This window comes from Pholis gunnellus (assembly GCF_910591455.1).
Source record: "Pholis gunnellus genome assembly, chromosome: 18".
Classification (NCBI taxonomy): domain Eukaryota; kingdom Metazoa; phylum Chordata; class Actinopteri; order Perciformes; family Pholidae; genus Pholis; species Pholis gunnellus.
In genome coordinates, this window is record NC_136545.1 from 3,848,150 (window position 1) to 3,862,241 (window position 14,092).

At 40.2% G+C, this 14,092-nt stretch overlaps 1 protein-coding gene across 1 annotated transcript in view; it reads left to right on the forward strand.

Moving 5' to 3' along the window:
• tcf4 (transcription factor 4) overlaps positions 1-14,092 on the forward strand; it is a 203,065-nt gene that overhangs the window by 92,382 nt on the left and 96,591 nt on the right. Inside the window, exon 6 of the mRNA XM_079178494.1 lies at positions 5,864-5,922. Coding sequence (XP_079034620.1) covers positions 5,864-5,922 — 59 coding nt within the window. The remainder of the gene's footprint in view (positions 1-5,863; positions 5,923-14,092) is intronic.

Genomic DNA, 14,092 nt, shown 5'->3' on the forward strand with positions numbered 1-14,092 from the left:
ACAGGTTTGTCAATGAACCGTCTGTGGTTGGCAAGGTTCCTTGAAGGATGAGTGTGGTTTGTTAGTCTTTTATGAAGCGGTAGTACAAAAACATAGCTGAACAACCATTTCTTGTTAGAGCTTGGCACATCCGATGTTAACACAAACTACGTTCATCAGTCTTTTGAGGATTGCTGGAGGTTCCTAGAAAAGTTCCAGTTTCAAGAACATATTACAAAAGCCGTCTCCAATGTTCCTTGAAGCATTGTTGTGGTTTGGGAACCTTTCATTATAAGTGCTCTGAAATTTCAATGGCTCCTGGAATCACTGTCATGGTCATCCTTTGGACAGATGTCCGAGGTTTTAGAGTCCCTCCTGTGATTAATGGTGAAAGAGCGATGTTCTTCAAGGTACCCTCTATGATGCTTTCAAACCTTGAAATACGGTCCTAGAAGTACTGCAAGATCATATACACCATTTAAATGAGGCCTTTTCAAAGAGCTTTCTGAGGTTGATAGGGTCCTTGAAGTGCTTTCACATTAGTAACACTCCTTGGAAATGAGGTTCTGCACAAACCAAAGGAACCAAACAGGTCCATAGAGGTGCTTTTATTTTGAAGAGTCAGGAGTTTGACAGGGAAACAGTAGAGGCGAGAAGGGAGGAGGTTCTGCTGGGATTTCATCCAAAGTACTCTGATAACATCAGAGAGGACATTGTGTATGAAGCAGACTGAGGGGGGGGGGGGGGGGGGGGGGGGGGGGGGGGTCAGCTGGACTGCTAAATGTATTTTGTAGTTGTAAATTTATTTTAGATTTTTTCTGGACGGACTCAGCTAGTGCTGAGGTTTTGGATCGCGTCCTCTGTGATTTTGTTCAATTCCCTTCATGTGGATTTGTGCTCTAAATGGGTTAATGTTGGGCACATATTATAGTACAGCTAGTCATCTGATCATATTTTAATTCTAATGACTTGTTGCAACATTTTTAATAAATAAAAACAAAAGAATCTGTGTTTGTGTGTGTCCATTCACGGTGTACTGTGACACGGTGTGTGATCTTGTGGCTGACCCTTCCCATCCTGCTTTGCTCCGCCCCTGCCTTGCTTTTTTTTCCCTCTTTAATGTTGCTCTCTCTTTAACAGCCAAATTAAAATGCCAGGGATTTTGGTTTGTGTGTGTGTACATGAGCTCGGCCCGCAGAGACTGCGGAGGTGAAAAGGTCGCCGTGTTTGGACAAAAGTAAAGGACTGGGCTTGCACAACTGTAAGATCTTCATTTCAGAATATGTATATTTTTGTGGTATTTTTAGCTTCAGTATTTAGGTCATTCTTATCATAATTGATACGTTCAAACAATCGAAAACAGCATCCAGTCAACTGGTTTATTTGTCACGTTTTTTTAACTTTGAAGTATTGTACGTTCTGGAGCATTTAAAAAACATTTTGTTAATCAAATGCAACAAACAATGCAAAAAAACGTTTTTATGGAATTAATCAAATATCAGGAGGCAGATTCTTTGCAGGTGCTGATTAAAAAGGATCTGCACAAAAAGACAAATTAGAGAATAATACATGACAATAATAGACTCTGTATTGATCGCAATTCTGTTGGGTTCCAGATACACAGGACAATATTGCGTCAACTATGATGGTCATTGGTGGGCATAAGTCACACATTGTCTGGTAATAGGTTATAAATGTGAGAACTATATGCACAAATATTCACTTAAAAATAAAACAGTGAAAAAAAAATCAACAGAAGGCAAAATAGCGATATTACCTATACTTCTCTTTTGTTTATTTGTTGCTAAAATACTTTAGTGAGGGATAGATATATACATACAGCGCTCAATGGGTTATTTTGCGAAGACAAAACTCCTGCCAATGTCGGCCCTCCTCCACCCTGAGGTCTGTGACGAGACGCCGGGCTGATCAGTCATATGAACGCGATGGCTACATAGTTTCTGTCAGAACACGTGAAGAGGCCTCTTACATATCATCTAAAATGAGTTATATGTTATCTTTTATTCCTGTTGGTCTGCTCAGGCAGCTGAATTTATTTTACTTTTTATATTTTATTTTGGAAGGAATTAAGGGACCATTTAAGGTACTTTAAGAGGTAATGAAGTGAATTAGTGAATGACTGTATCAATGAAAGGAAGAAAGAATGTCTGAAGGCAAAAGTTGCTCATCCTGATTTTATGTAGCCATAATGTCCAATAACAGTGAAAAGATGAATACATTGTGTGACAGAGAACGATCAGGGAATTAATGGTGAATCATACCGTATAGTCAGTTAATTGTTGCCAAAATAAATAAAATACTTTGTTCGATAAGAGAAAATAATGAAGTAATTGAAGAGTGAATTAATGACGCGTCCAGCCTCATTTTTATATTTATTTTATGGATAAATCAAATAAAACTCGGCAGCTTCTATTACATATAAAACAATGCTTGATTTTTCTTCACAGTATAACCTTAAAACCATAAATCACATGTTAAGACTCCTGAAATATGATATGATATATATGATATATAATATCTAGTACATTTTTTTAAATATATATATATATATATATATATTTATTTTTATTTTTTAATATAGTTGTTTTTAAAGGCATTGAAAATTATAGAATATTTTTTATTGACAATAATATGTTGATATTATTTCTCATTTATATTCATAATTTCAAGTAGAAATTGTCCATCTTAATTGTGCAATGGTTGAACGATTTTTGGATTTGCTGGAGAGGTGTCTGCATTGTTAAATTTAAATAGATCTGTGTTTGTGTGCGTGTGTGTGTGTGTGTGTGTGTGTGTGTGTGTGTGTGTGTGTGTGTGTGTGTGTGTGCGTGAGTTCCTGTATTAGAATTGTTTTATTTATTTTACAGGATTCTGTGTGTGGATATATTTCGGTACCATGCAAAAGTACATTTGCATGTGTCTGTGTGTATATGGAGCTATATATATTGTGCACATTTACACGTGTGTTTGTAAGTGTGTGTGTGTGTGTGTGTGTGTACATCTGTGCCAGTGATTTCCAGTACCTTTGGTGCGTGTGTGTGTGTGTGTGTGGGAGTCTTTGTATAAGTGCCAAATCGGTCCAGCTGGCATCAGTCTTAGCTGAAGCCGAGGCCGCTGTATCGGTCGCACACAAAAACACACACACATAGTCGACCACATTCCCATTCTGTATGCCTGTAATTATCAACCTCTTCTGCATCGACTACCATGTTGGCGTGTATTCAGCGCTGGTCTATACACGCCTGATTCAAACCCTTCACCGCGTACACGCTCCATTCTCCTCCACACACGCTCGCCACCAAACCCCTCCATCTCATCTTGTGCGGCTGCACCGACCCGCAGAATGTAATTACACACTAACCGTGGTTTGATATTTAGACTGGCTGAAGATTTAAGGTTTTATCCAAGAAGAGGGTCCGCGTGGTTAAAAATAGTCTCAAAGTGGTCCGCGCAAGCTCGGAGGAGAGTCAAGGATATCCAGGAGCTGGAGGGGAAATTAGCTTTGTTGTCTACGCGCCTTCGCGGTTGCTGCAGAATCGCACACCCTCTGCAGTATGCGTACCAAAACTAAAGCTACATGGATTTTTGTGGCAAGGTGGTTATTATGTGGCCACAACGCTTCTTTAGCAAGCAAGTGGGTTGCTAAGTTGACACCATTTTATGGTTGAGTGATACGACGATACTGCAATACGTATATGTCAACCGTCAGACATTTTACCATGCTGTTTATACTGAGGTAACTGTCTCTGTAATATGTTTGGGTGTATTTAGGCGGCAGCCTCCTGTTCTGAAAAGTGGAGCCAATGCTGAAGTGCCTTAAACTTGCATTCTCTCTAATGGCCATCATGGGGCGACTCCTCTGATTGTATAGAAGTCTATGAGAAAATGACTCTACTTCTCTCTTGATTTATTACCTCAGTAAACATTGTAAACATGAGTTTATGGTCTCAATCTCTAGTTTCAAGTCTTCTTCAATACAGCATGATATTCATTTAGTAACTTATGGTCAATTTAGTGTCAAATAGACCGTAAAGCAGGGTATGCTTTAGGGCGGGGCTACCTTGTGATTGACAGTCTCTATGACGGCGTAGTCCCTTTCACAGTATGTTTTCAGTTCATGAAAGTTAATTTAACATTTTAGTTACATACTAATGTCTTTGATATTGAATATTGGGTTTGTATGTGATTATATTTATAATGTTCACAGTCCAATTAGCAACTTCAGTAGACTTCAATAGAGTCGAAGGTGAGAGATGATGTGTACGTTGTGAAACGACCGGATTGTTTCACAAGTTTACGAGCTCATTTTAAACCAATAAAAAGCTAAATCATCGTCAGACAATAGTCGCTGGGTTCCCAGATTGCATTTCAGCCAATGCGTTCCGCTTCTTTTGCTCTCCACACCAACTGCATTCAACCACAGCCTGCTCGAACGTGATTGGTCAATACCACTCGGACTACAAACGGAAACCAGAACGCTTCCGATACCACAATCTTGCCCCGCTGCCTACAGACTCTGCAAATGAATGCAGTTATTATTAGACATTTGAGGGCATCATTAGCTGCATGCTAGCCCGCACCACACAGTTTCTATGGTGATTTTAGGGGTTTCTTTGTGTTTTCAGGACTCGTCTCTAGAATCACTCTCTATGGAATATAAACTGCACTACATTTGCTGTTTAACTTCTTATTTATTTGTCCAAATTCTCAATGTGAAATGTACAGTATGTACTTCATAAAGTACTGTATGAAATTGTTACAATGGATCAGAACAAAGTACATGTACACTACTATCTGCTAACAATTCAACAATGCGTCCCATTTGATAGATGAAAAAAAAACCTACTGTGCCGGTGAAAGAAACTGTGGTTTCTAGATGTTAGGCCACCTGAAAAGTGTAATACCTCTTAGTTTGTTTTGTCTGCACATGCAGTGAAACTAAATCTACACCTAAAAGAACGTGGAGGGTGAAAGTGTTGTTCCTGGTTTCAAAGCTGGAGCTTGTAGCATAAAGAGGTTTCTATGCATTGCAGGCATAGCAGATGTCTGTTTTGTTGTGCTGTGAGAGCAGTGAGCAGAACACACACACACACACACACACACACACACACACACACACACACACACACACACACACTGTGAGTACTCTGATCATGAGAACTGGCTTTGGCTGTTTTCTGCTGAACATCTTTTCCTGTGTTTCCTTAACAAAGTGCAAATGAACGATCCTTTAAATGAATGAAAGAAAGATTAAAATTGACTTTTTATAGAAATGTCCCTGTTGGGTAATAGAATCTATCAAAATTCACACATATATTCTTTATGAAATTGTAGATTCAATTGTTATTTCAGTGGGATACGTTGACTTAATACATAAATTGATAAAACAATAATCAAACAATCCATTTTAACAGTTTATTTCACCACCTCATCAGAAAATTGATGTTTCGTCATATTGGACAGAAATAAATGGCCACATTTTAGGGACATTTTTATAAATGAATAAATGAAATCCAATTAATATCACTAGTGGTTTAAAAATAATGGACGAATGAATAAAAGAGAGAAATAATGAATGAGGTCATCCTGTCATTGCTCATTTCATGGAGCTCTTTTTTCCATCAACACTGGAAGAAGCTTTATGTTTAGTAGCCAGTGCTTTCAAGTGAAACAAAGAAAGAATAACTGGATCTTCATGAATGACTCACCTGCTAACCTTTTCTTCTTAAGTAGTAAATGAGTGGATGAATTATTTTCCACTCGTGCAATGAATGGGTTTTCACTAAAGATATAGATCTGACTCCCCCTGCTAACTGCTCTCTCTCTCTCTCTCTCTCTCTCTTTTCTTGTCGTCCTCCTGCAGGTAAAACAGAGAGGAGCTCGTACTCGTACGGCAGAGAGTCCAACCCGCACTGCCACCAGGTCAGTCCCACCGCCAGTGTCTTCTTTTAGAAAGGGTGTGTCGCTCAGTCGCTCTCCTCTGTCCTTCAACGTTTTGGGGGATTTGTTGAGGATGTTCAGTCTCAGGGACATTTAAGCACCGGACTCTTTGTCCCCCGTACTGAACAGTTTTGTAGCTGTGGACACCATGAAACCGGGTCAAGTCGCCAAACAGGAACTGGAACTGATATAAACGTACATACAAACATCAACCTCCCACAGCCTACCAGCCAACGACCAAGTGTGGTTTTAGCTCGTCAAATTGCATTTGGTTTGATTGGATGTTTAAACTCAAGATGCAAGGTTGGATCAACCTCATCACACCACAGACGCTGCAGCTTGCTGTGTATCATGCCTGCAGTGGATGACCTAATTCATGCAATCTTTCATTTAGCAATGAGGATGTGATTTTAGCCCAGAATCACCATATTAGCATAATCTGATGTCCATTAAATTGAGCCGATGCAAAAGAAAACAACGTAACTTTTGTGCATTAGGAACTCCATCGCATTGGACAGATGCAAGACTATTGCCATGTTCCATACTGTTGCATCTCCTCACCAGTGTGTGGCATTCCCTGTTTACCTCCTGCGTCTGTGGTGTGATGAAGTTGATCCGACCTTGCACAGTGATGCGATGTGGTTCCTTGACAAAGGCTTGAGTCTTTTCTCATAAATGTACCACTTTCATTTTAGAGACTTAAATCTCTTAACCTACAATGCCTCATATGCCATCATAAACAAGAAATAACTGAAAGATTAACATAGGGAGACAAAACTATAACTTGGAAAATGCATTTTTGTCATGTTTGTGTCCACCTTATGAATAGAAGTTCAATATTCCACCGACACCAGCAGAAGATCTTGCTGGGGCCGGGTTGATGAGTTGAGTTTTCGGCCCGAAAAACCAAAATGTTTAGCCGAAAGAGTCTAAAAGATGTTGCCAGTTCATTGTGGGTTTGTCACAACAAATGTCACCCAATGCAAATCCAATTTGTCATTTCATGTCTTTCACTTGTCTGCAGATATTGGTGCCTGCAACTTTTCTCGCGCCTTTAAATCATGCAGGTAGCAGCACAACAGGTGTTTTGGTTATTTCATTATTTAGCTTCATATGCGTCAATCATCCTCTCGACGACTAAAAACAACAGCTGTTAAATGTATTTTGATGTTTGCCAGAGAGATTCCTAACTTAACCACATATTCCCAACTTCATAAAACTAATAATTATTCATTTTAACTTCAAGTCTAATTCCTTTTAAAAGGAATATTTGTCGTCGGCGGAGGCGCCAGGTGTTATGAGGACTTTGGTAATAGCTGGGTTTTTGAATCTGCACTGTGATCTTCCCGCTCAGTTTTCATGGACCATATGCATCCATGAGAAGATGCAGGTTGATAATTAAGAGAATATACAGATGTTGGTGTTTGATTCTGCCGGTGGAATATGAAATGGGGAGAATCTTGATGTGCTCGCTGTAATTTGATGACCTCCTTCTGGTTTTTGAAATTTAAAAAAATCACATACGAGCGCAGGCTGTTGGACAAGTTGATTGAGTGTGATGTCATGGATTTATTTTTCTTCTCGTCTTAAACATCTAGTAATTAAAGCTTATCAAAGAAGTGCATTTCCCTGCTTATGAAAATCAAAGCTGTTCTAAAAGATGCTGCTACATTTCCTTTTGCAGTGCTAGATGTTTGGGTTTCACATCAGGGGAATTAGATCGTGTTATTTAACTGCTCAATAATTCAGAGATACAAAAGTGTCTGCACAATACGCCTTCCATAGCAGCAGAATTTAGCTGTATACACTACTTTGTGACAATTTGAATAGTGTGTGTGAATACAGCAAAAGATGTAGTTATTGATATATGTTTATATAAATGAAGATTGATATTAGTATAGTATAAACAGGGGTGAGGTATCAATCTTCATTAAAAAATGACCTTGGAATCAGTATATTTGATATCATGCCCCTCCACATTCCAAGCCAAGTCACGTCACGGCTAACTCATTTAAAAAGTCATGCAACATTTCGTTTTCGTGATTTCTAATTGCTCCACTTTAGCAATCAAATCCTTATCTGCAACAACTTGTCGCAACACTTGTCAAATTGGGATCTGTTCACGATGCCGGATTGTTGGTGTGAACGGCCTAAGTTGAGATCTGGTCAGTTAATTCATTAAAGGACGAGGTTTATCAGACTTCGTGATAATTGGGCCAAGCCGACGGATACGGGGTGCCGGGAACGAAAACGAGAGTCCGGTGCGACTCCTGCTGCGTTTAATCATGTAGCGCGTCATGGTGGAAGACAACCAACGCAAAATCCGTCAAGCTCCACGACGTGTCCGACTTTTCTTTTGTCTTCTTCTGTAACGACATGGTTTCTGGCGTTGACCCGTCTGAGCACAGAGCTCTAACTATACACGACTAAAAACATGGAGAAGTGAGAGAGGAATGCTATTTTGACTGTTGGACTATTACCTTTGAGTAAGGTGCATTATACCAATTTGTGTGACATCCCCCTCTGTACACACACACACACACACATGATTTCTGGATTCGTTAATGTTTTCATACATCTGTTTAACACTCCCGAGTTTGTCCATTTATTGAGTCACTGTTTTATGTTTGCTTGAGATTATTGAGATTAATCTATTAGGTGTACACATGTTCAATCATCCAAGCATTGATCTTTCTGATCACTCATTCATTTGTTCATATGTATTCTTAAGGTGGCCTGTTCACTTATTCATTTATTGTGTTCAGGTATCTGTCAATTGGCCTCTCTGAGCACCTGCTCATTCTCTCATGTGTTCATTTTCTGACTAGGTGGTTCGTTCATCCATCCATATATCCTTTCATGTATCGATTCATCAATTTTCAAGGAATCAAGGATAATTTGTTGGGTGATATGTTCATGTAATCATCTAGAAAGCTCAGCCTGCTGTCTATCCAATCCCTCCATCTGAACACTCGCGTGTTTACACATTCATTAATTTATTTAAATGAGTCCTTTCATCAGTCCATCCATCCATCCATCACCAACTTGCTGATATTTTATTTTTAACCACTACTCACATCCAGCTGTGGCCTTTTGTGAGGCTACAACAAACTGTAGAGGACAAAAATATGAAATAAATCAAACATTACTGCCTCACTGGCCACTTTCCTACTGGGCTGCTGTCAAATTATCCTGTTACACAGTCTGAATGGCCCCTGATGGAAATTGTTTGGAAATGGCAGATAAATTTACATGCTGGGCTGAAGTCCAAAATCCTCTGGCTTCATCCTCGGCCGTTAGTGAAAGAAAAAAAAGAAAAACACTTAGAGGGGAGGATGAGCTTGCGCGCTGACAGCGGAAAGATTTCCAATGACCCCAGTTTGTTCCACAACTCTGACCGAATTCAATACATTTGTACCATTGGTGTTTTGAGGTGATTTAGGTTTTGGTTCCACATTTCGGCTCTTTTAGAAGGTTTAACTTTTGACTATACACACCGTAACATTGATATTGTGCTCAGTCACAACCTCAAATCTGCAAATCTTCTCCAGCTGAGGTCCAAAACATTTAGTGTGATCATTTGGATTGAACTTCCGTTTCATTTTCACTTCATTATTCGGTCGGACATTGTGTTGATCTTATCGGATTTCCTGTTTTGGGAGGATGGTTAGGTGCCATGTGCCCTAACCAATCAGCACTAACTCACGAATCCTATACCATGACTTTTCAGTAGAAGTTGTTGCTAGGAGCAGTTGATATTTCCCACATTAATAGAAATAATATGTCTACTTGAGAATTGTTGATTCACAAATATCTCTACCCATTCTTGCCCCCAACAAAAAAGCTATGTTTGGCTCAATTGTTCCAACAGCCTGGGAGACAGCTGGCCACAACACCACACCTATTAAAATCACTGAAAGGATCTATGATGTGGGCAGTGATTCAGAGGTTTAGAACCAAACCCAAACATTTGACCTAATGGTGGAGCTAAATGAAAAGACTGAAGATCACAAAAGTCATTATTTGCAATAATGCCGCATTTCTACAGCATGGTTTGTCACAGCTCTACTCAACTTGGTTTGTATCGTCAAGCGGCGGTATTTGACGAGTTGGGAGTGAAGATGTGTTGGTTAGAGCTGCACCGATTGATCGGCTGCCAATCGAAACCTGACTGTATTTAGCTGATCGGCCCGCCGGCCAGTTTACAATTTATTTTTTGCTGTGTGCCGCAACTGCGACGGTACACAGTAGCACAGATATTGGTGCGTAAGTGCTGTTTTAGATCTTCCCCTCTGTGTGGTTCAAGTGTCTGTGCATCCGTCTTCAGGATAAAAAAAATGGATGGAAGGACAGTCCAATAGCGCCGCTGGTTCTATGGTGTTTATGTCCAGCAGAACAGTATACCTCAGTGTTTATTTTCTGCACAACCGAGCCTTTCTACTTCAGCAGTCGATTTGTATTTGGTACAAACTGACTGCTTTGTTCCAGTGTAAACTGGGAAGCTGACTGGGTCTGACTGGTGATTCTCTCCTTGCTGTTAATGGGTGGTGGGGGCTGGGAAACGTGGCCCCCTGCCAAGGAACGAGCCCAACCCCCCAACAGCTCGCTCTGCTCCCCTAAAAACACCCAAACACCCTCCGAAAACCATCGTCTGATGGCTGAAGGTGGCATGAATATGCTCAACACACCAGAGATGGAAAAGGACTTGGTCTGTTGTTTGAGTTCATATGGTAACAACTCCTTTTTTAAATGTATCTGAAGAAAGAATTACATTTTTAAACTATTGATCATACAAACATTATACCTATTTTATTGTACTTCTTGTGTACATTTTCACTCCCCATAATCTGTATATTCTGTAGCCGAATTACATGTTATGTCTTTTGCTTAAAACAGCAGGTTTATTTTTTCTGGCCACTTCAAGGACTTCTTGGATATTGTTGATATTGTTGGCTTAATTAAAAGCTACATTTCAAAGATGTATTCTTGACCTTGGAAACAGCAGCTGACAAAACAATATCCCCTTCAGGTCCACTTAGCTGCAGATGTGTGTTTGAGCATATGACATGATATTCATCAGCAGGTGTAGTTCAGCTGTCAGGATCCTCACCTCTGCTTCATTGAGGGTCGCTCTCTGATCCTCCACAGTGAGGGATACTGCACAGAGTTTCACACTGTAATTGACATGACAGTTACTTTAAAGCTCGGTTGTCACATGTCATGAGCATTTTTACACCTGTCAGGGAGATAACGTTGTTGGGTGTTTTACGAAGAACAATTGCAATTGGTAGTTTAAAACAAGCTATGTTTATGTTTTCCTGACAAGGAACCCCTGTGGTTGTGTAATTAAAGACGGTTGGTCCTGAGGAGGACAAAGCTTGACATTGTTGTAGCACCACAAAACCTTTTGAGCCTCTCAGGTTCCTCTGGTTCTGAGAGAATGGTCCGGTGTTCAAAGTTCTGACTTTGACACCAGAGATTGCCGTTCAAATTCCTGTTTTTTTCCCAAACCTTAACCAAGTGATTTTAGTTCCCAACAAATAAAAAAACGTCATTATATTAGATTAGATTAGGGGATTTGTTTAACCTGCAAACAAACAGAAAATTAATAACAACTCTTTTTCATTGGCAAATTCACTTTCCAGAGTTTTGTCCTTGCAGTGGGGATGCTGCACAGAAGTAGCGAGAGGAAGGACAAGCTGGCATTCAGACTAAATACAACCCTGCTTTAAAATAAGAGTTCAGTTATCAGTTGTGTTGTTGTTTCAGGTGCCGGTGAGACAAAGAAATACACTGGTACTGCTGCATACAGCTCTGAACACATAAATGTCTGAGCCTACTGGCTAGAAGCAAACGGCGCTAAAAGCGCTAACGATGGCAACAGTGCTGACAGAGCTAACGGTGTTAACCTGGTCTCTCCACCGTGGGTCGGGGGACGGCACGGTGGCGACCGCTGTATGAGCGCTGTGCAGTGCTGCAACAATACAACGTACACCCTCATACAACGGTTTGCTTAACATCTTGGAAGAAAGTTACTCCTCATTTTTTGTGCGCTTTCCTACAAAAGCCAGCAACACGTGCCAATTTGTGCTCGTTACATGCATAAAGTCTTTTCTATTCAAACTTCCGTCTTCACAAGAACCTACTCAGCTCGGTTTAGGCAAGAAAACTCTTAGGTTTAGGAAAAGATAGTCGTTTGGGTTAAAATAACTACGGAAATGCTGTACCTGAAGTGTGCGTTACGTGACAAATAAATCAACATGGACTGTTTGTTTTGAAAGTGAACAGCAGTTAGAATTAAGTACTGGTATCACTCCGCATGAATCTTAATGATTTTTGCTAGAACCTTCTGCAGGACAAACATTTCACAAGTCTACATCGGATGGACAGATCTCATTCCTGCACCCCAGAGGTTGAACCATTTGGACACAAATGACTCCGTAATCTTTTCCTCTAGAACCACCCACAGGGAAAACCCGACAACATTTTTAGCTACACTATCGGTAGTCATCAGTGTGTTGTTTGCTCTTCCCTCCCTTTATGGGGCTTTCTGTGGATTCACGGCTGCTGAGAGACGTCACCTGAACAGCAGCAGAAACACCCTCGTGGGTAGCATAATATACAGCCAGTACACACACACACACACACACACACACACATACGCTCGTACTGTGTGGCTTCTCTAATGTTGCTATCTAAAGTCATCTAAAGGGATATTCTGTCTACATAAGCAGACAGATCCACATCACCTGGAGGAAGGGATGGGAGAAGATTATCCTGTTTTTCATCGTCTCCCTCCGTCCCTCAAATGTTCTCTTCTCTCTCACTCTGTCGTTCATTCAAGCAAAAGCCACTGCCCTGGCTGCACACACACACACACACACACACACACACACACACACACACACACACACACACACCTATGTACACACACACACACACACACTCTCAGCCACACCAAAGCGTGCCTGTCATCCAGTTATCGCCTCACAGATCAGTAGGTTAGTCGTGGGCCGGCAGCTACAGCTGAGGCAGCAACAGTCTGGATGTGAGGTTCTGGTGGAATGCATGAAAAAAAAAGCCTTTAGCCCATCTCTCTCACACACACACACACACACACACACACACACACTCCACACCATCACACATCAGTCAGTAGAAAGTGCTGAAGGCTCCGTTTTGAAGCTTTCCGAGAGGAGCTCAGAAGCTGCATTTACCTATTAAAGAAGGAGCACACACACACACACTCACACACACACGTATATCAAAGAGCATGTACATAGATGTGTACAGTTTTCCATAACCATACATTAACTCTCTCGCAAACACGCAGACACACAACATGCATGTGATGTGTTTTGCTCCTGTCACATTTTACTCTCTGTGGCCTCGTTTTTCTCTGGCTAGAAGTAAAGAAACATTTATTTTATGCAGTATGATACAGTAACCATGCCATATATCCTAAAATAGAAAAAAAAATGCAAGTTCAATTCCTTTAAATTACTTGAAAAAAAATGTGTCTAAATATACAACATTTCTGTCTACAAGTGTGACCAATGTTAGGGGAAAAAGGAGACTCTACGTGCTATATATATATATATATATATATATATATATATATATATACACATTGAGGTATTCATATTCTACTTACAGCCTCTCCTCTCCTTTCCTCATTGCTCTGTGTTGAGAAGCCTGCAGTTCAGTCCAAATTTCACGAAATAATGGTTGATTTTAGGTAGAAAAGTAACCGTGATCAGGAAGATAAAGACAACTCAACATTTTGGTCTCTGGCGAGTCAAACACGGCTTCCTAGTAGCGCTGAGGAGCACAGAATTGAGTGTTTTTTACAGGATCTGGTTAAAGCAAACGGCTTATTTTAATGATATGAGACATGTAGAATAACATGTTTGTGATGAAATATCACAATTTTAAGCTTTGTTTTGGCAGATCCTTTTTGACAAAAGTGTTTGACATGCATGATGTGTTCAAGGACCATCATAAAGATGGTCATTTTACAATAATGTCGGTTTCCCCAACATCTAGCTGTGATAAACGGTGTAGTTTTAACGATTATTAAAGAAAAGATCCTCTCGATCCCGCAGGTGGGGTTTTAGGGTTCAGAGTTAACAATATGGTCATTTCAAAATAT